Genomic DNA, 23,962 nt, shown 5'->3' with positions numbered 1-23,962 from the left:
TTTGTGACACCTAAACTTTAGTTTACAGCGCATAATTCAAGCTAGAAAATTGGTGTGAAGGCCCCCTCAGTGCAAGAAATGGATGATACTAAAATTTACTATGTAATCAGGCTTGCGGCATTCATCAAATTTTTGTAACCACCAAAGCTCATTTCCCACTATCTAGCAATGTCAAAGTTCCGTGGCACGTTCTTAAAGAGACACTATAAGAAAATAAAGCAAGCTAGATTGAAAAACTAGGCTCCTGTAATACCCACTTCATTATTAGTAGCGAGAACATAGCTTTTGTAAGTGAAAAATAACAACAAAAATAAAGAATTGAAATGGTGCCAAGTGTTCTCCACAATGGTATCTCTCCTGTGACTTAAGCACTAGACGATTCTTAGAGAACAGCACGGGCGAAGGTCACGTGGATGTTCCGTCAACTCGACCGTTTCCGAATGGCCGGTTCAAATTTAGAGGAAGAAGCAGCACCTTCGTCGGCAAATTTCTAAAAATAAAAACACATTCTAGAGCTTCACGTGCCAAAACCACCCTTCATAATGAGGTATGTGACGGTGGGGTGTCCGGAAGAATTTGGAATTTCAGGAATTGTTTTGCCGGGCACCCACTGCACGATATACGAAAGTTTTTGCATTAGACCTGCTTCCGAATGTGGCTGCCATGCCCGGGATAGAAGCCACCACCTCAAGCTCAGCAGCGCCCCACCATAGCCTCAGGGCTACCGCGCTATCGAAGCGGGTGGCTCTGTTCTAGGCCACAAAGATATATACTGGCAGACAGCAAACAATGATAGACTTGTAGACAAATAATCTCTCGATATGGCTGTGCTTGACCTTTTTCGTTAATGTCCCTTTAGTATACGCCTAGTGCGAACAAAGGACTGCGGCAAGAGTGGTGGCGTCAGTCTACACACTGATGCCAAATATACAATTCTTGCTGCAGTCCACTGTCTTGGTTACGTTGGACGAATGTGCAGAGAAGGGAACCTGTGGATATTGACTATAGCCTTTTACTAGCTAACGTCTTGAAAATTGGGAAAAATTCCCGTGCATTTCTTGTCGCATCCTCTTACCCATCTAAGTAGAGGGGTAACCTGCGCTTCTTGCACGTGAGGGGGATGTCCTTTGTCTTTCACCAGATGCATCGCGAAAAAGGACGTCCAATTCCGTGCAACAATGATGAGCTTCCACCTTAGTAGGCGAAGACCTCTGGTGTCTGAAGCAGCACGGTAGTTTTCGCGGAGTCTATAGCACATGCCGTCATCACGAGCTATTTGTGAGCCCAGCTGATCTGATTGTCCTACATGACAAGTTAACGGCGGCTTCTACACAAGGTATCACATAGGACATGATGGCCTGATGCAATCGAAAAAATTCAATGAAGAATAAAATTATTTCGAAATCCCTGCCATACTTGATGTTCTATAGAACGTAGATGGTGTCTTCACTGTGCGGCGCAAAAGAATAAAAGAGCATGATTGTTCGCTCTCCTGGAGCGACTTAAAACGATGCGTGTTAAGAAAGGTGCTACAGCAATGATCGTTCATTTATGTCGCGTGAAAAGTATTATGAAACTTGTCGATATCACCAATGGCGATGATGATTAGCGCCGCTATAACGCGCCGCCCTATTATGCGCATGACTCGGCACTGCCGCACTGATGAAATCGATGTTAGAATTATCCATTCACTCTATGAATGTTTTGGCGACATTGAAGATAATGTATTTTTACATTCTGTTTGTGAGAAGGCCAATCTACATTGTGGTTCCATATGTGTGGTGCAACATGTGGGGCTATTAAAAAAAAGAAGGAACGTACGAGGGCGTTTATATATAGTTGGTCCCGCATAAAGGAATGTACAATGTTCAAACAGGTAAAACGTTGATTTTGTAATCTTTTTTCGAAGTTCTAGCAATAAAAATTGTTCCTTAAGGCATGCGTGCTTCTAAAAAGTCGACACTTTATCCCAAAAAGCGAAGCATTGGTGACAATAGCAGGCTATTAAACCACCACTTGAAGTGAGGTTAGCCGTTTGATCGGTATTACAAATTGCAGTAAACATGCGTGTACTAGAGAAATTAACAAGCTCGTTGTCACGTGCGCACAGTCTATAAGAAACAGATCTCACTCGATGACCGCGAACGATCGCTGTCATAACGGCGTGCGGAAGAGAGCCGACAGTGGAAGCGAAAGCTTCGTGCTGGCTTTCGCTTCGAGGCGTCCCCGAAACTTGTCTCTACGCGACATAGATCACTGGGTCCGAAAGTAGACAGCGCGCTTGAAGTCACTGGCCATCTCAGCTCGCGGAATTTTTGCACCCACCGCCGATTTCCTCCTGGACAGTGCGCGCACACCGCGTGTGCGCTCAGCCGCGCCATGAGCAGCCATGGTTGTGTTACAGAAAGAGACGGGCGCTTGCCTGCCCCTCCCCACCCTCACCTAGCCCGCGCTTTACAACGTTACTGCTCTCCTCTCGCTCCCCTCCCACTCCTGCACTTCGATAATTCGGTGCTCACCAAACCGCCGTCGTTCTCTGCTTACCCTCGCATGTTTTCGCTCACATCCGTAGCACACACAATGCGCAGGGCGCGATAGGATCTTATAATACTTGGACTTTACACGGAACAGCACGGCGACGGCGACGGCTAAAATTTGCCTGAAGTGACTTTACAATGGCTATTGCAAAAAAAAAATAATAAAGAAGGTATTGACAGTCTGCTCCACTTTTATGCTTGTTCTCTCCAGTGCTGGCACTGTAAGCGTTCCAAATTAATGAATTTTGTACAACTTTATTACTTTTAATTAAGCTTCCCTTCATGAAGTCTTATTAAAAATACACAATAAATAATCGTGTATTATATAGAAGGATACCCTTCTCTAGTGAGGGACATAACAGTGCCGAAGTTTTGATGGCATCGTATCACGCTATATAAACGCTAACATCTTTTCGGAGCGCATAAAGCGCCGACGTCCCACCACAAGGACAAGCCTTTGAGATTTTTTCTTTTTGCCAAACTGACATTGTTATTTAAAATGTGTAATGAAAGCTGCCGGCAAATATATGGCGCGTGACGCTTTCTACAGCACCGTATTTACATGATGAATTCTTCTTCAAATCATATTGTAGCAAGTTTTGCTTAAAGTGAGAAAAGATGTTCCGTTTAAGCATTGCTATTATGTACAAGAATTACATATTGGTAATAGATTTTCTTTGGAACTAAGGAGCATATGGCACTCATATGCTTAGTATTCCAACGAAGCGACGTTTTTTTAGTGTATAGTTTACTACAAGAAATTAAATAACCTGCACTGTTCAAACCACCGTGGGGCGCATTGGTTATAGCATTTTTCGAGCACGAAGTTGTGTGCAGATGAACCCTATAGCACGAAGGCATCGACCATGAAGGTACCTCCGGTTCCCTCGATGAATTGAAATATTCACGTTGTTTACCTGTCGGGCAAATAGAAAGCAGGTGATCGGTGACATACAGACAAAAGCTAGATTAAATTACATACGCAAACGCTACAGAGCGTTATATGTGTGTTTTACAAATGTTGCAGAATTTAGCCTGCTGTTCTTATAGAATTATTATTGTCACTGAGAATATATTGTATACAATGACAATGCGGAGAAACATCGCAGATGTGCATGCCAAGTTTATTGTGTGTGGACAAGTTTCAGTCCCTGAAAAAAAAAAAGTGGCGATTACTCGAAGGCGACACACATACCATATTGAATGTTTGGCAGTCTGCTATGATGATCTTACGTGTGGCTAAGTTAACATTAAGTGGGAATATGGGCCATTAACATAGATCCCATTTTTCCTAACAAGGTTGATGTGCTCGCAAGTGCATGCTCGTGGCCTAATTGTATGCATTGCGACTAATTGCGTAACACTCACTGTTTTCCTATATTAATGAGTTAAAGAAGCTGCCTGCGATGTCCACGCTGAACGTAACTAGCCATACTGTTTGTGTTTTGTGCAAATAGGGACTGACGTGCAATATGACGCAGCGTCTGAAGTACTAAGCTGTGCGGGCATATTATGGCTTTCATTCAGCCGATAGACGTCATCACACGGCGAAACGGCGCTCCTCTTGTTTCTGCCTGTCCAATACGTTTGACAAGAACCAGCGCCCACAAGAGTTCCTTAAAGGGTCAGCATGATCTGAAACACATCGCCTATGAAATAGCGTACTGCACCGCCTTTTCGGTTCGTTGCATTTAGCGTCTGAAATATTGTGTACGATACATTTATTGACGACTACATGCATTATATCCCATCTTTCCCCGCACGTTCTCCTACACAAGAAGCATGCGTGACAAACAAGTTGATTATTCCGGCTGCGACAGGTATTTATTACATTATTTATTGGCCTCATTCTTCGATGACAAAACGGCTCCATCCCACCATCAAATCAGAAACGTCCCTGTGACACCGTATCCGCAGTAGTGTGCGTAAAAGGAAGGCTTCGAAGTGTTTCCACTAGGAAAGCAATTCGAATTTATCTTTAGTTGAGGCACTACATTTTGTTTCTCTATACGAGATGTACAGTGGCGTGCCACATGAGCTGCAACATTGTGCGCGTGTTCAAAAGGGCGCCAGAATTTCTCGGCAGCGCCGACGAACGAATAATTTGAGGACTAAACACCGCAAAAATTATTGGTATTTATTAGACCAACTTTTCGTATGCCATTGCTACCTTGCTTTCATGGGGCGTTTTGGAACACACAGACCGTGTTGCAGCTAACATTGCATGCGACTGTGTAAAACGCTTCATAGGGCAAAATACAGCCCACATGTATTTAAGCAATTTAATTTAACGAAAATTAGGTAATCGCACCACTGCATCGCACACAAAGGGCACTCGCTGAGAATCCTTTCATTGTATCACTGCAAACGCTAAACCGTCTATATAATTCACTTTTTTGAAGTCGGCTATTCGGCAAATATCCTTCAGAAAAATAACAGGGAGTTTCACCTTCTCAGTTAACGTATCGCCGTTTGCGGAATCGGGCTTACCCGAGCTTTGGACGACAGCAGAAAAGCTGGTAGCGACATTTCCTCATTCGTTGTCCAGCCGCAATACTTTAGAAATTATTCGTTACATGATGTTCTGGCAGACCGAAGCAGTTAACGCACTGCATGTTAACGAATATAGAATGCCGCTGCTGACTCCTTACACAAGTACCTAACTAGCATTTGGCTGGTGATCGCAGTAATAGATTTTGGTCTGGAGGGGGGGGGGGGTCTATGGCCAAATTATGCATCACCGGATGGCGCCACTGACGCGGTCACTCAGGCAAACATCAGCTTTAGCCTGGTATTCCGTAAATATCGATACGTGTGTAAACAAGCTAACACGGTACAATAAATAGAAAGTCTACGACTCTATATGCAGGATTTATAGAGCGCGGACAAGTTTACATAATATAATATTCTGGGAAACGAAACTGACAGAGTTTTGGGTGTCATCCTTTCAATCTCGTGACGTTGTCAAAATGAAAGCTTGAACTGCAGCGATAAAAGTTTGACACAGAACGTGCTTTCACAGCGCCGAAATATTTTTCGCGCTTTTTTCATTACTTTTTTTGTCATTTTTATGTTACGCATGCCACATGCGGTGAGATATGTGGTTTGGTTCAGACGACTACGGAAAAAAAAATTATATTTTTCGTCGGAGTTAAATTTTTCACCGCCTGTTCGGCTATGAGATTTGGCACGCAGTGACTCATCGTCACATATGTTCTTGAAGTGCTCTGCAATAGCGATCGTTGGTTCTCGGTATCCTAAGGCCACCTGCTGATGATGGAACGAAGTGAGGCGCTGTTATCTGGAACTGCAATGCCCGCCCGATGTTTGCCAGCAAGTATACGCTGCTCTTGTTAGTGCAGAGTTTGTGAGCTGGTGTTGTTACTGAGTCACGTGGCTTGGAGATGGGGTCACCAAAGGTAAAACATTTCTATCAGTTCCACTTATGCACAACTAAACTTCTTAATATTTCTGTAAGTGCCCATGCACTTTAATTAAGTTTTTGGACTTTAAATAACGACAAATGACTTTTAGCTTTCTTTTTAAATCGTCGTGGGGGCCTTCGTTCGAAGTGATTTCTTGCTGTCTGTGCATACAGATTGTGAAACAATATTGAGATGATATATATTACGGGAAGGTGCAGCACCATCCTGTACGTTAACCAAAGTTAGCTCCTTAATGCACGTAACAACCTACTTTAGAGGACCACGAGTGGCTTGCACGCACGTGCTGAGGTGTTCTGATATAAAATTTTGAATGTTTGCAGGTATGGCCAGTTCTAAAAATTCCGTATAGTGTGGGAAGAACATTAAAAAAAAAAGAAGACCACGTGAAGGTTAATAGAATCCACCACTTGAAGATTCAGTCCGTCCATTGCTAGAAGAGAACCAGCGGATTAGGACGAGTCTTTTCTTAGGAAGAACGGACTGCGTCTAGAAACTTGCAAGAACATCTTCATTTCATACGTTTTATTTCAATGGCATCGTGCGATGCGTGCGATCACAGGTAGTCGACCAAAGCTCACTACTTTGCGTTTTGGTCGAGAAGCCGTGGCACGTCTTTCGTTGAGATATGAATCATAGTGACACTCCAAGCGTACTCGCCGCCGTGACAGTAACTGTCGTGCTGTCGCAGCCATTGTTAACTGGGTCGCGGCAACCGGGTGCGTGCGCGTCCCGGGACGTGGAGGGCTAAGCGTCTCTGTAGACGCGAGACGCGCAGTCCATTTCCGGCTGCCGGCACGACGCAGCCAAGTGAACACGTCTTCCTCGGCAGCGTTCTGCCTTTCATGTAGGACTTGAAACAGCCGCCTACGTCTTGGTGCTCTCATTGTTGTTTCGTTAACTTGGTACGTACCACAATTGGCATAGTATGACAAGAGTATATGAGAAACGTCAACGATCGGTCGTGACATGAATTTCCAGACATGCGTGTCATGTAGGTCATGAAACAGCCGCCTACGTCTTGGTACGTACCGAAATTGGTATAGTATGACAAGAGCGTATGAAGAACATGAATGAGAGGTTATGACATGAATGTCGTGGCTAGCGCGGCATGTAGGCCACGAAACATCAGCTTACGTCTTGGTGCTCTCATGGTCGTTTCGTTAACTTGGTAGGCTCCTCACTCATTGCTTTGCATAACATCGATTCCCAAGGGGCATGGGATCTGCCAGCTTTTTTTTCGATTGCCAGACATGTGGTAATCACCCCCTCCCCCCTTCCTAACTAAAAAGGAAGAGAAAAAGTCATACGCAAAACAAAGAAGTATTTTCCAAGATGACAGAACTACAGATAAGGCGAGATAGGCACGTAAGGGCGCGCAGAAGTGATTACCTCAGATAGCTCAAGACTGCAGGCAGCTCTTATGGCTTCCTGTTTCAGCGCTAGCTGTGCGCAGATGCTCAAATATACGGGTATGAATTTATTAATCTTGCTATTCGATTGGACGATTCACTGCTTGAAATTGGCCAGTGTTCGTTTCCTTCGAGTATTTAGGGCATAAGAACACTCCTCGTAGTCTGCAAGAGGAGAAAAGGATGGAAATGAGGGCATCAGTGTTGTGCACGTCTGATGCTGGCAATAATGAAGACTTTGGCTGCTTCTAATGCTTCTTATGCAAGAGTGTTGAGGCTCCTGGGCAGGAGCATCAGTTCCTCAAAGAATCCATAGGGTATATAACGTCTGATCAGATATTTTCAAACATATATTATAAATGGCTCACCTAAAGGTTGTGTACATGCGAATTTGTAGTCTTGATTTACTAAGGCGATTTATTATTTAGACTTTCGCACCCTGTTTACGCATTAATAAATCAATATTCCATGCTCTGGTATCAAATATATCTCCTTGAACGAACTCAACATTCTATGCGGACGCCGTGATCGACATGCCCCTGTTGTTTTTGTCATAGTTGACTAGAAAACTGAAAGCAGTTGTTTTTTAATTGCAAGGTCTCCATTTTCGTTCATTCGAATCACCATTTGTGAACAGCAATAGATGTGTGGCATGTTGCGTTGTCTCACGACCAAATCCCATATTAAAAAAAGGAGGGCGGTTTATTGCCTCAGCAGCAGCAGTATGTGTCGTACTGGCGTTTCGCGCGTCCAGTTAGCAAGTGTGTTTCAAGCCACGCAGCCTACTTTTTGTAGCTTCTCGGTCACTTTTTGTTGCTGATCGGCCATGCAGTGCAGCGCGCTTCGCATAAATGTGGCGGATAGCCCGTCGCCACACATTTATTTAGATCTGCATCTAATAAAGCAACGTAAACGATGAAAATGGGACCTCTTTTATTTTATTAAAAAGAAGCGAAGCTTTCCTTTGCGACCCTCGGTGGGCTTCGTGTACGTGGCTGCGTCATGACTGTTTCCTTGCCGAATAGGGCAAGCAATCACGGCAGAATACGCGCGCCGTGCGAGGCTGGATTCCTTGCATCAACACCGGACGGCGCACGTTTCCGCGCATCCGCGGCAGCGGTGGCGTCAGCCGTACGGGTGAACGAAAGTAAGGGAACCACGAAGCTCACCTTCGCGCATCCGTGGCTGCAGGGTAACAAGTAAGCAAACACCCCCTGCGGACAGAATAAATTCGAATTGCGTTACGTACGTAGGAGCATGCTGGCTCTGAAACAATGATGCGTTAAAGGTGTCCGTCGTACTCACTAATAGTCAACAACTACGCTTAACAAAACGCTCGGTATAATTTGTGCGGGACCGCGCTTGCGTGTGCGTGTGCTCGTGTTTCGATTCTTCATGCGCTCACAAAAAGCTTCTTTGTATGTACATTCCAACTCTTTAGATTTACTGCATTTTCTTTACACAGGAGAGTGCGTGCAAAACATTATATTTCTCTGAGTTTAGAAATGAAACATGTGACGTTTGAATCGATAATCGGAAATGGTGTTTCTCGAGTATTGTTCCTTGATTCCATTCGAAAATGCGACTATTCAAACACTGTTCAGAATTTTCCCTTCGCCTTCACCCACATGCTCACTATATGCTCTATGCTTGTGAGCGAGCATTCATAATGAGCGAGGGAACTTTCATCTACGAGTACGCGAGGTTTCAGCCTTCTCCTAATCTCCTTGTTCAGTGTTATATTTTTTTGTCCCTTTCCCAACGTGCGGGGTGGCCAACTGGGTGACATCGCGGTTGACTTCCCTGTCTTTCCATCTAGTTCGTCCCTCTCTCGTCCTCTTTAAGATGCTGCTAAATCTTCCTTCTCGTCTGTTTTTATCTTTTGCTGCGTACGTTTGCCAAAAGAATCGCAGCCACACAATGGTCCGCTTTGATATAACGCAACTTTTTTTCATAGAGTGCCATACTTTCTGCTGCGCATGCGTTTTTTCTTTGTGCTTCACCGCAACTTTTATGTCCTATATGTTCTGGATGGAAGGGATATGCATGCCGAACCGGGCCAAACAAAGATAGGACGAGGGTGGACAGGCGGTGAAAGCAGAGGAAGAAGGCAATTGGAAGAAATAATAATAAACTGTGTTGGGGTGTAAAAGCTTATTATATGGGCAAGGCATGTAAAAAGCAGACTAACAGAAAACGAGGCACATCGTGGAGTCATCGCAGCACTCCTAAAATAACAGCTCTTTATACGCCTACTAATTTGGATTTCTTTTCTCTGCTTAGGAAACACTGATTTTTGATTTCTGCATACATCCTGCCCCCACTTTCACTATCTAAAGTTATTTTGATCCGTGGCTTCAATTACTGTTCTCGTGTCAAGTAAGCCTGTATCATGGGCCAATGCTGTGTACCCGGGCCTATACTTGCCTATGCGTAATGATCTCGCGATCGCACTTGTAGACCTTTCACTTCCTTAAGTTCTGCCGCTTGATCCCATGGCGGCTACTTTTCATGTGGCATCCCAAAGCATGTATTAGGAAGGGACGTCCATGATTTTGAAAGGAATATCCCTTTCAAGCTTTAAGGTCTCGTAATGTCCTAGCGCCAGGCAGGCAAAGCGCTTGTACTTACTTTACCGGAAGGTGATGCGTTCAGCAACGAAGAAATTTCAACCATATATATAACAATTATTTTAACTTCATTTCATGTGTTTCATATTCCTCTCTGTTATTATTTTTAATTGCGTCGTCCGTTTCCTTAAGATGGCACAGTGAACGTGAGATGTATTTGTTGAGCACACATATTGGTAGGTTTCCGCAGCACTATAGCTTCCGGTGGCTTAGAAGCTCTAAAATAAATAAGCGTACTCGCAAGGGAACTCGAAGGCTTTTACTGCATGCGAATTAGCGCCTCATTTATGGCGGGTGCCATGGCGTTTCACTTGGCGCTTCACAGGACGAAATGGGCGCTTGAATAATAAATCGAGCAGCGTCAGCAGTTGTTTTTTATGCCTAAATTTTTAGATTCTTAGATTATTGAGGTTCGCTAGAACCAATAAGCTACAAAGCCTTTTTTTTCATACGTTTTATATACCGTGGCGCGTTGCGTGTGCATGTTGCACTGTCCATTTTTCCACTTTTGTAATCTTACTATAATTGTTCTAGGTAGTATAGTTACAGCCGTCCTTTCTAATGTAGTTTAATATTCTTTGTACCGTGAAAGTTCTAGCACAATTTCTTTAAGTGCCACCCCATCGACGAAATCCGCGGCTTTTTCCCGCGTTGTAATGCCTTCGTGTACATTTTTCTACTGTATTTCGCTGTTTAGTAATTATGCCCTTTGTCAACTCGTCAATTTACCTTAAGGCCTTTTAGAACTGTGGCGAAACTGGTGCGGTCTGACTTATTAACTTTTTGTTTGTTTGGTGGAGATGCATTGGGTAAACTGTAGTCAACGGATGACAAAGTATTATTTTTGTTTTTGTTTTCAGTGTGACCAAATGAAATATTTGACGATCATCCCATCCTGCGGACTGCTCCTAGTTTGGTTCTTGTTTCTTCAAGCTCATAGAACATCCGGTGAGTGTAAATATTTATGTATCATTCCGTATAATTCAATTGAGTACACGATGTGAATAAACTACTCGCAAACAAGGTTCAGAAAGAACTACGATTTGTTGCTTGAGTATTTGTTTAGTAGAATGGATACACTTCCATGGCAACAAGTTATGTTTTGTTTATTTATTGTTACCATATGTGTCTCATGCATTGAGCAACCCATATTGATCGAACCTTTAAGTTTCACGATACAGGGATGTATGAGCACATTCCTGTGCTAAGTGCCGTTTAATACATTAAAGCTGACTACAATGTTCCCAGTTGATTTAAGTCAGCCGGTGATGTATGGCGTAAAGTATTTGCTACGGAGATGCACGAAAGGACTGTAGTGTGCTTAGTACTACCTGCAGCACTGCGACGGCGGTGACCCACTAAGTGAATCCAACCTCCTCATACTGCGCGGTGGCCTCGAACGTTTGGCTGTGTACTGGAGTCAACGACTTTTTTTTCTTTTCTTACCAGCCCCAGTGTTTGGTACGCAACAGCGGTGATAGCATTGACGGGACACAATGCCAGCCCTTAACGGAGAAAGAAAAAGAAACGGCCGTGGCTTAGCTTGGTGAAGCCTGGTGATTGCGAAGCAATAGTGTACACAGGGGAGTGTACACTATCCCTGTTCAGACAATTATCCCTGTTCAGAGGAGTGAGATGTACCATTATCGTAGCGCCCCTGGTGAGAGGAGCGGGAGTTAGGCCGCCGTTGGTGGCTACCGCCTCGCCTCGCGACGGCGTGAGATGGGGCCCCGTTTTTACACAGCTGGTGTGACGTCACTCTAGGTCACGTGGTGTGACATCACGCAGCGAGGTCACGCTAAAGGTCAATGGTGCCTACCACCGCCTCGCCACGGAAGGGGCTGAAGTGCGACCTAAAGTAGTATTGCTTCGCAATAAAAAAACAGTTGCTGTATTTCAATGTGGCTTGAGCCTATAGTTATACGAGCGAAAGCACTGTTACTCTTCAGTGCTTCTTCCCTGCAAGCTATAATGGTTGGCAGGATGTTCAGACTAAGCCTGGCGCCTGCGGCGGAGAGTTGGCGGGCTTGCACCGACGCGTGCTTCGTCCATGGCGAGAGTGAGCGACCAGGCGCCGCCGAAGGCAGCTTTTCAAACCTTGCCTAGTCACGTGGTACACAGCGGCGAGGCTCGAGCGAGCGAAGCTGAGACGCCTTTCTGCAGTAGATCACGTGACGTGACATCACGCCTTCACACTTACGCACCGGCAGCTGAAGGTCAAACGCGCGCCGACATTGACCTTGCAAGTTGTGCTTCCAGGAGCAGAGCTTTCGCTCTAAAAATCGTGTGTAACGTAACAGTCCATCAAATTGAGTTGCCTCTTGGTTTTAACCAACGTATCCCAACTGTAAACAGTGTTATGAACATCTTTATGTAGTGTAGTAATAACGTTTTTCTCTCGAAGCGATGCCTCTGTTACTGCATAGAGCTGCTGTTTCTAAGGGTGACGTCACGATGTTGATTCGCACGCTGCGCAGTCGTAATCCTATATGTGCTGAATTCAAAACACTCGCAGAGGCTGAACGTTAAATATTCCCGATGGGTGGCTATCAAGACGTAGCGCTGCAGTGCGGCGACTCTTTTAAACCTTGCGTTGATAGCTAAACGTCAAATGAATAAATAAATAAATAAATAAATAAATAAATAAATAAATAAATAAATAAATAGGAGTCACGAAATTCACTTACCGTTTCTACTATGAACAGGTGTTATCAGTGCATTTTAAGGTTTCCGCGTTGTTCATAATAGGTTGTAGAATTCGCGAGAAAGCCGCTGGTGTATCTGGAATTAGCGATGACGCAGTGTGAGCATTGGATGAGTATGCCGCATACTGTGCTAAAACCAGCCACACTCGTACCGCTACCTTTTCCAATTGAAAACGCGCAAGAATAGGTCAGGAAACGACCGCACGAGAAAGAAGATCACATCCAAACCGAGTTTGCAATTCAGCCTGCTGATTGTTAACGCAATGTTTGAGGCAGTGTGCGTGGGTTGCTGCCAGTTGAATTGCAAACTCAGTTTGCATGTGATGTTCTTTTTCTTCTGGCTATTTCCATAGTTGTCGTCGAGCCTTTTCCCCCTCAAGAAGAAGGAACCAACTAGCCTAGCAAGAAGTAATTCGTAATAAACTACTAGTTGCCAGTGGAAGCAACACGACAATACACATGAATGAAATGCAAGCTCTATTTCTTTTTCAGTTGAATAATGAACTTGCCAAAATGACCAAAGGTTCAGATGACTAGCTTTTAAGTTTACTGCCTAATAAACACGCTATGAGGTGAGCACAAACACCGTGGGCTGCGGAAGCACTCGCAATCATTTCTCAAATCAGTCATAAGGTGATACCAGTCTTCGTAGAGGTCACGTCATTCTACAAGAAATAACACCGGCACCATTTGCAACACATAAAATGTGTTGCAGCAGTTGGCACTTTGTCCGCCACCCACTTTTACCAATGGTCATTGCAAACTTGGTAATTCTGTGCTTCATGATTTGACAACGTACACTTTTGGGCTCCCAGTAGCAATGAAGCAATTAATAAGTTGCACTGACTTCCTGCAATGTTCCACCTGAATAACATTCTTTGTTTGCCAGTGACGATCTTAAAATATAATGTGCAGGCTAAAGAGCGGATGCCTATTCACACCTGGCGATCACGGATCACGGGCAAACACGGTTTGTTCAATATAACAAAGGCGCTTGCGAGCATCTCCTCTAGTTAAATGCAACACGCACCAAATGTTTATTAGGCCGCGCATGCACCTGGGCACACTATCTCGGACCCAGCAACCATCACCAGGTGTCGTCCCGCAGTGGAAAGCCGGCCGTTCGTGCGTTCTACACAGCAGTGGACGACACTGTACGTGTGTATTACCTATAAACGGGTCATTTGAGGAATAATACATGCCATCTGTGTAAGGCCAGGCCATACATACATACCATCTGTCTAAGTGTAAGGCCAGGCGAACGTCTGAAAGATCAATTAGAGAATGACCATCCCTTTCTTTTAACAGATGATACTGTATAGCAATATACAAAGATATCTCAACATCTTTTTTACTGTTTCCACACAGGCTTCGCGGTTGTCGTGCAGCCAATAGGCAGAAACCCTGTCCAGCTTCCTTCTATGGGCATACCTGTTGCGGGTATGGGAACCGCTGGAATGCCCATCAGCGTGGGATCCATGGGCATGGGATCCATGGGTATGGGTCCCATGGGCTTGAACCCAATGGGACAAAGTGTCATGACGCCCGTGGGTGGCAATGCTGCCGTGAACCCATCTCCAGGTATGCGTAGAGATATCCCGCAGCTTTTGGTTCACATGATAGATCGAATATTCCGTAAGATTTTTTTTTCCACCGGCTTATGCACTGAGCGTATGCTTTCGCCTTATTGAAAGTTCCTTTTCGATTTCTGCCTTCTTGAGAATGAGGTGGGGAGGGGGGGGGCAATGCATGACTTCGGAGCTACCGGGGCAACCTGCCTGATTTTGCCAAATCCAATTTGGCCTACTGGGACGTCAGGCCAAAGAATGATCTGCCCATGCTCAAAGTGTAGTCGACACGATTTCTTTCTTGTCTCTCTGGAAGGACGGGTTGTTTAGGTCCAAGCATTTTATAAATAAAATGCTTTGGAGTCTCTAGGCATGAAGTGGTTGCGCAAAACTCAGAAGGGCATCTCTCGGCCCACCGAAAGCTTTGGCCCGAAAAGTAATGCAGTAGGCCTATTCTTGAACGACTTCGAGTGCTCTTTCCATGTCATTTTCTACCCAAGGAGCCTTAGATGTGTCCCTCTTGTACGTGCGGAGCATCCTAGATGGAAAGATGATAAGTTTATCTCGAAGCAAGTGAGAATGAGCTCCATAAAAAATCTTTTAAGCCTCTTGGGGGTTCTTTTGTGCATTCTGCGCCTCCCTTACAACCGTACTCACATAATATTATCGCTGTCAAAATTAAGCACAACGTACTTATGCTTTGCCTAAGCATAGCCAGTGAAAGAATGAAATAAAGAAAAGCTTTGGTAAGCGCTGTATAGTGCGAAGACTGTGGTGCGCTCACCCAAAAGAACAAGTGATGTGGTTTTCCCTTTTCTCAAGCGTGCTGTGAACTCACGAGCACTCAGTTCATATTTTTTTCTTCTGTGTCCTTCGACCACTCACTGCAGCTTTTTCAACCAAGCAAAGTGGATAGGCAGCGATATCTGTCGATGAGATATCAAACCACTCAATTCCCAGCTTGACGACTTTGCGTGGTTAGCACGGAGTGACCTGTTTTGCTCGGTGACTCATTTTACCGAGAACGTGTGGCGTGAAGTTTGAGAGAACGGAAATGATAAATGAAAGGTAGGGAGGTTAACCAGGACTGAGCCCCGTTGGCTACTCTACACTGGGCCAAGGGAAAAGGGGACGGAAAGATTAAAAGAAGAAGAGAAAGTCGCATATCATATTGACCGCAAATAAAGATGGGGACAGAGGGAGAGAACACATAAACAGCACGGGCTGTTTATGTGTTCTCTTCCTCTGTCCCCGTCTTTATTTGCGGTCAATATGAAATGCAGTAAACACCAACTAGGCCAATGTGAAGTTCTTCTGAAGAGAAAGTCGATTGGGGATATCGTTCGGTCACTCAGTCCGGATCACAGACGCTGACTCGATCCGGTATCTTTGAAATATCACATCAGCATTTTTGTGGCCTTTTGTAGCTGCGATATGCGAGGCCATGGTCCCAAGATCTTGTTCAAGGTGAGCGGTTTTCTATCCAACTGATTGAGAGCAAGGAAAAGCTTCCGTTGGAGCTGTATAGTGCGAAGAAGTGAAGTTTGAAGATTGCATTGCGCTTAGTGGCTATTATGTGTGTAAAACAACTGGTGTGCAGGGGCGGCCTAATGCAGAGTGACTGAATATGCGTTTACAATAAGTGCCTGGAGAAGGTGTACAGTGCGCAACGTGGACGTAATCGTCCAACTATCGTGGCCAGGCTGAGCGCCTATAGAATTCTGCAGCGATGAATGTCAATTCAACTGTAGTGATGAATGTCGGGATATGTAGGAAACATATCAATGGGTCTCATTTTTCTGGCGCTCTTTTATCCCAAATTGCAGTGGTCTTGACGGACGCCAGCGGGGAAACCAAAGTGGTGGGGAGTACAAATCCACTTACCGGTGCAATCACACTCGATGCCAACGAGCTCAAAGACGCCCTGGGCGAGGCAGCTGCTGAGGAACCGCCACCCCCAGCTGAAGAGGAGGCGGCCGAGTGAAGGGACAGAGCAGCCCGACTCCCTTTCGTCTGACACTTCACCAATATACGCTTACCGGGGTGCCGATGACTACGCGCAGAAAGCGAATGCGTCTAATGAAATGTCTTAATTGCATGAAATTTAACTGGGGATATCCGAAATTTTGTATCCTTTCCCATGCATCTGAGTTACGAACTTACAGAAATAGCAATGGTCAAGTGCAGAAGCCCGTTTTTGAGCAAGATAGGGTCCCCGCCCATGAGACAAGACCAGCAGGAGGAAAGTGATGAAATGCCTCCCTTCACTTCCTTCGGCCGTAATATACTCCCACTTTTTGTACACGAGACGGCGCTAAGTCACTGACATAATTGGAGTTGGAATTAACAATTTGCTGCATGAATATTTTGGTGGCAGTCGAGGAAATCTTTTGACAACTCGTTCGCGAGAGGTTGATTACCTGATGTGTTGTCGGACACAGGGGAGGGCCTTTGAGGAAAGTGAAAAGTTCCAAGATGTTTGCAGCACCATGGAAAAAAGTAAGACAAAAAATATTTCTGTCGGTAAAATTTTGGTTTTTAGAACCCTGTTTGAAGCTCGAGCAGAAAATCCTGTGCGGCGTGCAGCTTTCTTGAAAAAAAAATGAACAAACGTTGGTGAAGGGCAGTCTTCATATTTACACTCTTTATGCACATACCCTAACCTACCTGGTCAATAAAATTTATTCACTTTCATCTCCTGTTGACTTGCTTACATATATTAACCAATATATTACACGACGCATACTTGCTAAATATCTAGAAATATTTTTATATAATTGTTCGTCACTAATATAACCGTGCACGTGTGGCCATCGTGTCATTGTATCCTATATGCTACAGTGCCTTCGGATCAAATAAAGCTCCAATGTCCACTCGAACACATGAAGAATTTGAGTGTATTTTTGGAATTGCTCATAATAACAAATAAATGGCGCATGGAAATATTTTATGTGAAAATGTGGTGTATGTGTCTTATTCAGTAACTCACGTCGTTCAAAATTTTGGTTCCATATTAAGAGAACGCTTCAATGAGCACTGACGCAAAGTTTGAAACATGAGATGTTTGTTTAACCCCGTTTCCTCTCTAAAATTGGTAGGTCAACCTAACTAAATGTTAGTGCTGAGAGTTGTTAACAGATATTAACATGAATTAAAAATCGACATTGGGGGCTGGTTTCTGACTGCAACACAGTGCCACGTTCACGTAAAGTTGAGCGTTTTCGGGCTCTTTAGCTCATAGTGACGTTCCGCGATGACAGCTGACGTCACCGATGGGGATGTTAGCAAGGGCAGAGCACGACGACAAAAGACGCTGAACAAACGTTGGTAAAGGGCAGTCTTCATATTCACACTTTTTATGCACATACCCTAACCTACCTGGTCAAAAAAAAATTATTCACTTTCATCACCTCCCTAGGTTGAGATGGGAAATCTCGTTCATTCTTTAATTTATTTCTTTAATTTCACTCTCTCGTTCCTATCGGAAAGGAAAGCGTTCCTTCGACTGGGCACGATCTCGGGCGGTCCGTACGAACTGGGCAACTGCGGAAGCGCTCAGGGCTCGGTACTATCCCCGCTACTATTTAATATCGCCATGCAAAAACTCTCTGAAAGGCTGGCCGCACTCCCAAAAATAGGCCACGCAATCTATGCAGACGATATCACAATCTGGTCCCCGGGGGGATCTTTGGCCGATGTAGAGCAATCTCTCCAGGCGGCCATAGATGTCACGGAAGAATTTCTTACACGCACGGGTCTCAAGCTGTCACCGACCAAATCCGAACTCCTCCTCTACAGACAGTCGAGGCAGGGCGTTAGGAACCTCGAGCCTCTGGAAACGCTGCCAGTCGAAATTACAACACGAGAAGCGCACTCCATTCCGAGGGTGAACTCCATCAAAATTTTAGGACTTTCAATCAACGCCAAAGGCTGTAATGCAGAAGCACTAAAAAAGCTGAGCGCGCAGGCGAAAAATATACTAAGACTCATAACTAGAATCGCAAGCAAAAAGGGTGGGGGGTCTCAAGGAGGACAACCTACTCAGGGTTTTCCAAGCTTTCTTCATCAGTCACATTACTTACACGGCACCGTACCTCAAATGGAGCAAAATTGAAAAGAACAAACTCGACACACTCATCAGGTCCGGCGTCAAAAGAATACTCGGTATTCCACAATCCGCTAGCACATTAAAACTACTTGAACTCTGAATTCACAATACCACACACGAACTAATTGAAGCACAGTTTATTGCACAGATCTCCAGGCTTTCGTCAACTAAGCGGGGAATCAAAATTCTTGATGAAGCTGCTCAACTCCCTATACAGGCGCCGCTCAACCGACAACCCCTGTCTAAATTAGCCCGTGAAGCTGGAAAGGTTGAGCCCGTGCCGAGGAACATCCACCCAATATATAACTAAGGTCGCAGAAGAGCTCGGGCTAGAGCCATCCTTCGACGAATCGATCCTTACGGGGCAGATGCATTCTTCGTCGACGCCGCCAAATATGGCAGCGAAGACAGGTTTGCAATCACGGTCGTTGACGCGCGCGGAACACTTATCAGCGGCGCATCAATCTACGCTAAACACGCGAACGAGGCGGAGGAAACCGCGATAGCCTTGTCTCTTCAAGCCGCAAAAGGCCCGGCGTCCATTTTCCCCGACTCGCGCATGGCGGTCAGGGCTTTCTCGTCCGCTCTAGTTTGTAAACACGCAGCCGACATCGTTAACAGATGCTTTCGTATTAATACGTGCGAAGAAACTGCAGGTCATACAATAGCATGGTTCCCGGCCCACATGGACGATGCAACTAACCGAGCGGGTTGCAACCCTAACGAGCGGGCCAACTGCCTGGCGCGTAAATTCACGAACCGCGCCAGAGCTAGCGGTCCGGCTCTCCCGCAGGATTGCCCCTTCAAAGATAAACTTACAACCTTTCACGAAATTACGTCACATTACAGACACAGCAGGAGAAAATTCCCTCCCCCCAGCCCGAAACTCAACAGGGCTCAGGCTGTTACTTTCAGGCTTTTACAGACGAGATCGTACCTCACCCCGAGAGCGCTTAGTTGGATAGACCCGAACTTTCCGCAATCGTGGCCCTCATGCGGTCACGAGTGCTGCTCCTTCGACCACATGCTCTGGTTGTGCCCGTACAACGCGGGCTTCGACTTTCATAACAAGTCCAAGTGGGACGCCTTGCTGAAGAGCTCGGATTTCCCAAGCCAACTACAGGCCGTCCAGAGGGCCCGCGACGTCGCGGAGAGTCACCATCTCCCTGTCCCGTCGTGGGCGGAGCCACCAACTTGATCGGGGAGCCTTCGGTTCCCCCAAATCAAGTTCCTCAGGACACTCTAATAAAGTTCTCGTCACTGTCACTGTCACTGTCACTTTCATCACCTATTAACTTGCTTACATATATTAGCCAATATATTCCACGAAACATACTTGCTAATTATATAGAAATATTTTTATATATTTGTTCGTATATAATTGGCACGATGGCCACACATGCACGGTTATATTTATGACGAACAATTATATAAAAATATTTCAATATATTTAGCAAGTATGCGTCGTGGAATATATTTTTCAAAGACGCGGAGAATAGCACATCCTGTTCTCGCCAGCTATTTGTGAGCCAAGCTGAATGTCTGACGCAAAGTGGTAAAGGAGACTTCGGCTCTTGATATCGCCTACGATATTGCGGTTGGGTGAAACTGAAAAAAAGAAACAAAAGATGCAATTACCCTTTTAGCACGGCCCTATTTGACACTTCGTAGAACACAAATGTGCTTTTATTATGCTGTACAGAGCAATGAAAGAGCGCAGTTGTCCTCTCTGCTGAAGTGATTGAAATAGACGCGCGTTAGGCAAAGTTCTACAGCGCTGGACATTCAGTGACGACGCGGGAGAAGTATTGGGACACATGTCGATCTCAGCGATGCACTGATGATTAGTCCATCTATACCATTCTGCCCTATCCTGCACATGATTCGGTGCTGCAGCGCTTATGCAATTGTTATTATAATTACCTGTTCGCTCCACGAATGCTTTGGCGACAGCGGCGTTAATGCGCTTTGACATCTCCTTTGTGATGCTTATGTGTGATTTCTTATGTCCAACTGAGCACATGTAAGTATTTTTGAAAAGGAAAAGCGCACGAAGATGTTCAGTGTCTGGGAAGTAAAGGAATGAGGAGCATTTCGGCCCGCAGAACTTTGATTTGATAATTCCAGGTTTAAGGTTTGAGTTAAAGTAGGTGTTGCATGCACGTTTATAAAAAGCTTTACTTTCACTCGAAAGGCGAAACATTCATGGTGAAAATAAAGTACTAGACAGCTACTTGAAGGTTTGTAGTATTGTCGGTCATGTAAACTGATGTAAACATTCGCTCACTAAATAAATTACCAAGTATGTTGTGCCACGCACACAGTCAAGCATGAACAGATCACTCTCGTGACCGCGTACGCTCGCTATCATAACGCCGGCGTTACGAAGAGCCCGGACGGCTGCAGCGAATGCATCCTGCTGCCCTTCACTTCAGTGCGTCCCCGAAACTGGGCGCCAGCTCATCATGGCATTCCTGGCAACGAGGTGGCCAACCACGAGGCCCGAATTTCGACCCATGGATCTGACGCCGAGAAATTAGCCTAGCGCATGCACCCTCTAGTCTCGTGCCAGGACATCACACAACACTACAAGCTAAACCGCAGAACATATGCACCCCCACACAAGTCCCCACCTAGAGAGCAGGAGCAATTCCTCCGAGCTCTACTGGTTAATAAATTCCCCAACGAAACCAGTAATCACCTTGTAGCCCCTACACAATTCTCTCTGCAATGCCGCTTCTGCGCAGAGACCCGGGTTTCTCGGGCACATAGTAGGGGGTTGCATATCGGCACCATTAAATCATCTCCACCCTTACCGCACCAACGAGCTTTGAGAGAGAGCCTTGGCCAGCTCCGGCCTCCAGTATCAGCAAAGGCTGATTGTGAGGGCACAGGACCCGACCTGAGCTCAAGGCATTCTGGAATGAGGACGCCTCTAAAGAACTGCATTTACGCAATAAAAATGTTTATTCTCTCTTTCTCTCTCACTCTACCGGAAAATTTAGAATACGCGCCTTGCAGCACTAGGTGCCGGGGGAAGACAACGCACGAGAAGGCTCCAGCCTTCTCATCTCATCGAAGATGTGCAGTCGCAGCAGATTACCTCCTAGGCGCAGGAGTACAATTATCCGGACTAAGCTATTTTCGGAATAATGTTGAAACTGTCCAATAAAATGCACTGGCGTTCCAGTTACTTTCGAGCTTCAATGCATAAAACTGCGTTTTCTATAGAAAGTAAGTGGAGGAACAGTCCACTCTTACCTCAAATGTGACGGCGCACGTATCGAAACCGGTGCCATTCTGAGAATTCGTTCCAAACGGATATGCCTGGCAAACTTATTACTTAGATTCAAATGCGCGCCCCAGAATAATTACATGAAATAATTCGTGAACATATAATTATTATTTAATTTAGCATTTTGGTTTCTCGTAGAAGTAATGGCCGCCTTATAGAGCAATCTAAGTCAAGGCTTTGAATTGTGCTCTTTGCCACGGGTAATCTTCAAAAACTTGTAGCAGCTGTAAACTCACTATATAGAAGCATACGCTTCTTTAGTGAGTAATATAGTTTTGATGGCACCGTATCACCGTACACATATGCTAAACTGTCAAATGCTAAATGCTAAAAGCCCCACGACGCATCAGAAGCATGAAGAACAGGTAATGATTTGTGGCTTGGATCAAAATATTACATATAATGTGTACTGAAACGTTTCTGACATACATATGGTAAATGATGATTTCCACAGCTCCCTGATTACTGAAACTTCTTTCTGAAATCTCGTCGCAGCCGGCTTTGCTTTAAGTGAGAAAAGATTCAGGAGAAGAATAGTATTATCATTATTATCCTTAAGACACTACAGATCACCCGAAGGCATCTAGTATAATCATCATAATCTATTATATTCGTTGATAACATACAATACATACGAGTGGGATCTGTTCATGGTTGGCTGTGTACGTTTTACAACATAACGAATTTCAATAATAGAATATGCTCGCTTTAACGAAGTATTTAACTTCTTATATCTTCTTGCCTTTAGAACACTGTACTGCGAACCTCAATATAAGGAAATCTGCTTACATGCGATTTCAATACAAGAAAATTTCACTGCCGCCTCGAAAGAATACCGACGCAATAAATGGAAATTGCCGCGGACAGAGATCGTAAGTTTGTTGAAATGCACACTGCTGCTTGCAAACGCACTTCTAAAATTGCGTGCCGCGCGTCAGAGAGCGACCGTCGCAGGGGAGCAGCGTAGCAGCAGGACCCACTTGCCATCATATTCTAAATCAATTCCAAGTGGGATAGGATCCTACCCCGCGTGCCATATGCAGTGGGCGTGAGAGGTGGCTTGCGAAGGAGAGCCGATAAGGATGGTGGCTTGATGGACGCAGGCTGCATGGGCGACAGGTGAGCGCGAATCTCCTCCCGTAGCTCATCCCTGGATACGCGTGGCTGTCGGCGTGTCCGACCGCGTGCATGGCCTGCCCGCCCTACCTTGGAGGTAACCTGCGGTGGGTAAAAACGCAGCGCGAGCCGAGATGGTTGGCACGTAATGGACTCTGTCACGCCGCGCGCTCAGTGCTGGGGATCGCCTCATTTCTAGTTTCGGAGACGCGTAGAAGCGAGACGCGGAGTGGAAGCATTCGGTTCCACCTGCCTGCGCTCTCCACGATAGCGCTGTACCACGACGGGTGGCACTGTCAGCTTTTGGCGGCAGAGTGGACCTGAAAGCGTCGCAAGCTATTTCAACATCTAGTTCAATAGCTGGTTAAGTTAGACCACCTAGTTCAACAAAATATTTTTTTCTCATTTAAATTCTTTTTTTTTTACAAATGCTCGACAACCGAAAAACTTTACGGCCGCTTCTGTGTAAGAGAAATCGATGGGAGACTGCACCTTTCGCATATAATGTCGCATTTCGATTTAGCAAAGTGCCGATTTCGTTGCGTCAATATTTAACAGCTTTTATAATGAAATAATCCTCACGTTAAAACAATCTATGCCACTCAAACTCTTAGTGTGGCAAGGCAGTACTGCTGTTGTTCATTTTTTTCTTTTCTTTCTAAACTTTACTAGAAGTATAATGACCTGCATTGCTCGAACCACCTGGTGGCTGAGGCTGAGTAGTTACACCGTGCTTAGGAGCACGGAGGCACCCGCGGTGCCTTCGGTGAACGGCACTGTTCACCTCGTTTACACTGTGTGGAAACATGAGGCAAGCTATGGGTTTTATGTATAGACAGTTCAAGGGAGAGGGGGTTATTCACAGTATTTCCGGTATATTGCGCATGGAATAGTTTAGGAACGTTATAGATGTGTTTTCACGAATGACACAGGATTTCTCCCACAGTCTAGAAGGAATTACAGCTTTTAGAAAAATATAGCAATTGCCTAAATGTGTTGTATGGCAGTTATCCCGAATGTTTCTAAGTGTCCTATAATGACTTTTTATGTAACCAAAATCACATTCAGCGAAAATAACACCTGTTTAGCACCGCTCTCATTTCCTTGAACGTATGTTGGTGTGTGAGGAAAATTTATGTTACCCGCCG

General features: G+C 45.1%; 1 protein-coding gene across 1 annotated transcript; it reads left to right on the top strand.

Annotated features, from left to right (window-relative positions):
- The first annotated feature begins 5,810 nt into the window (after positions 1–5,810).
- Positions 5,811–16,989, top strand: LOC142574112 (uncharacterized). The gene is made up of 4 exons (XM_075683271.1): positions 5,811–5,956; positions 10,883–10,970; positions 14,096–14,308; positions 16,122–16,989. The coding sequence occupies exons 1-4, from the start codon at positions 5,942–5,944 to the stop codon at positions 16,277–16,279; spliced, it is 474 nt and encodes a 157-aa protein (XP_075539386.1). The 5' UTR covers positions 5,811–5,941; the 3' UTR covers positions 16,280–16,989.
- Positions 16,990–23,962: the final 6,973 nt, after the last annotated feature.

Source organism: Dermacentor variabilis, chromosome 3 (genome assembly GCF_050947875.1).
Source record: "Dermacentor variabilis isolate Ectoservices chromosome 3, ASM5094787v1, whole genome shotgun sequence".
Taxonomy (NCBI): domain Eukaryota; kingdom Metazoa; phylum Arthropoda; class Arachnida; order Ixodida; family Ixodidae; genus Dermacentor; species Dermacentor variabilis.
The sequence above is the reverse complement of the archived record's forward strand: the minus strand, read 5'-3'. Positions and strand labels throughout refer to the sequence as shown.

What these genes read in the sequence shown, in the direction of transcription:
- LOC142574112 (XM_075683271.1), top strand. An exon ending in TCAAGCTCATAGAACATCCG is followed by an intron (nt 10,971 to 14,095) that starts GTGAGTGTAAAT and finishes GTTTCCACACAG; the next exon opens with GCTTCGCGGTTGTCGTGCAG. An exon ending in TGCCGTGAACCCATCTCCAG is followed by an intron (nt 14,309 to 16,121) that starts GTATGCGTAGAG and finishes CCCAAATTGCAG; the next exon opens with TGGTCTTGACGGACGCCAGC.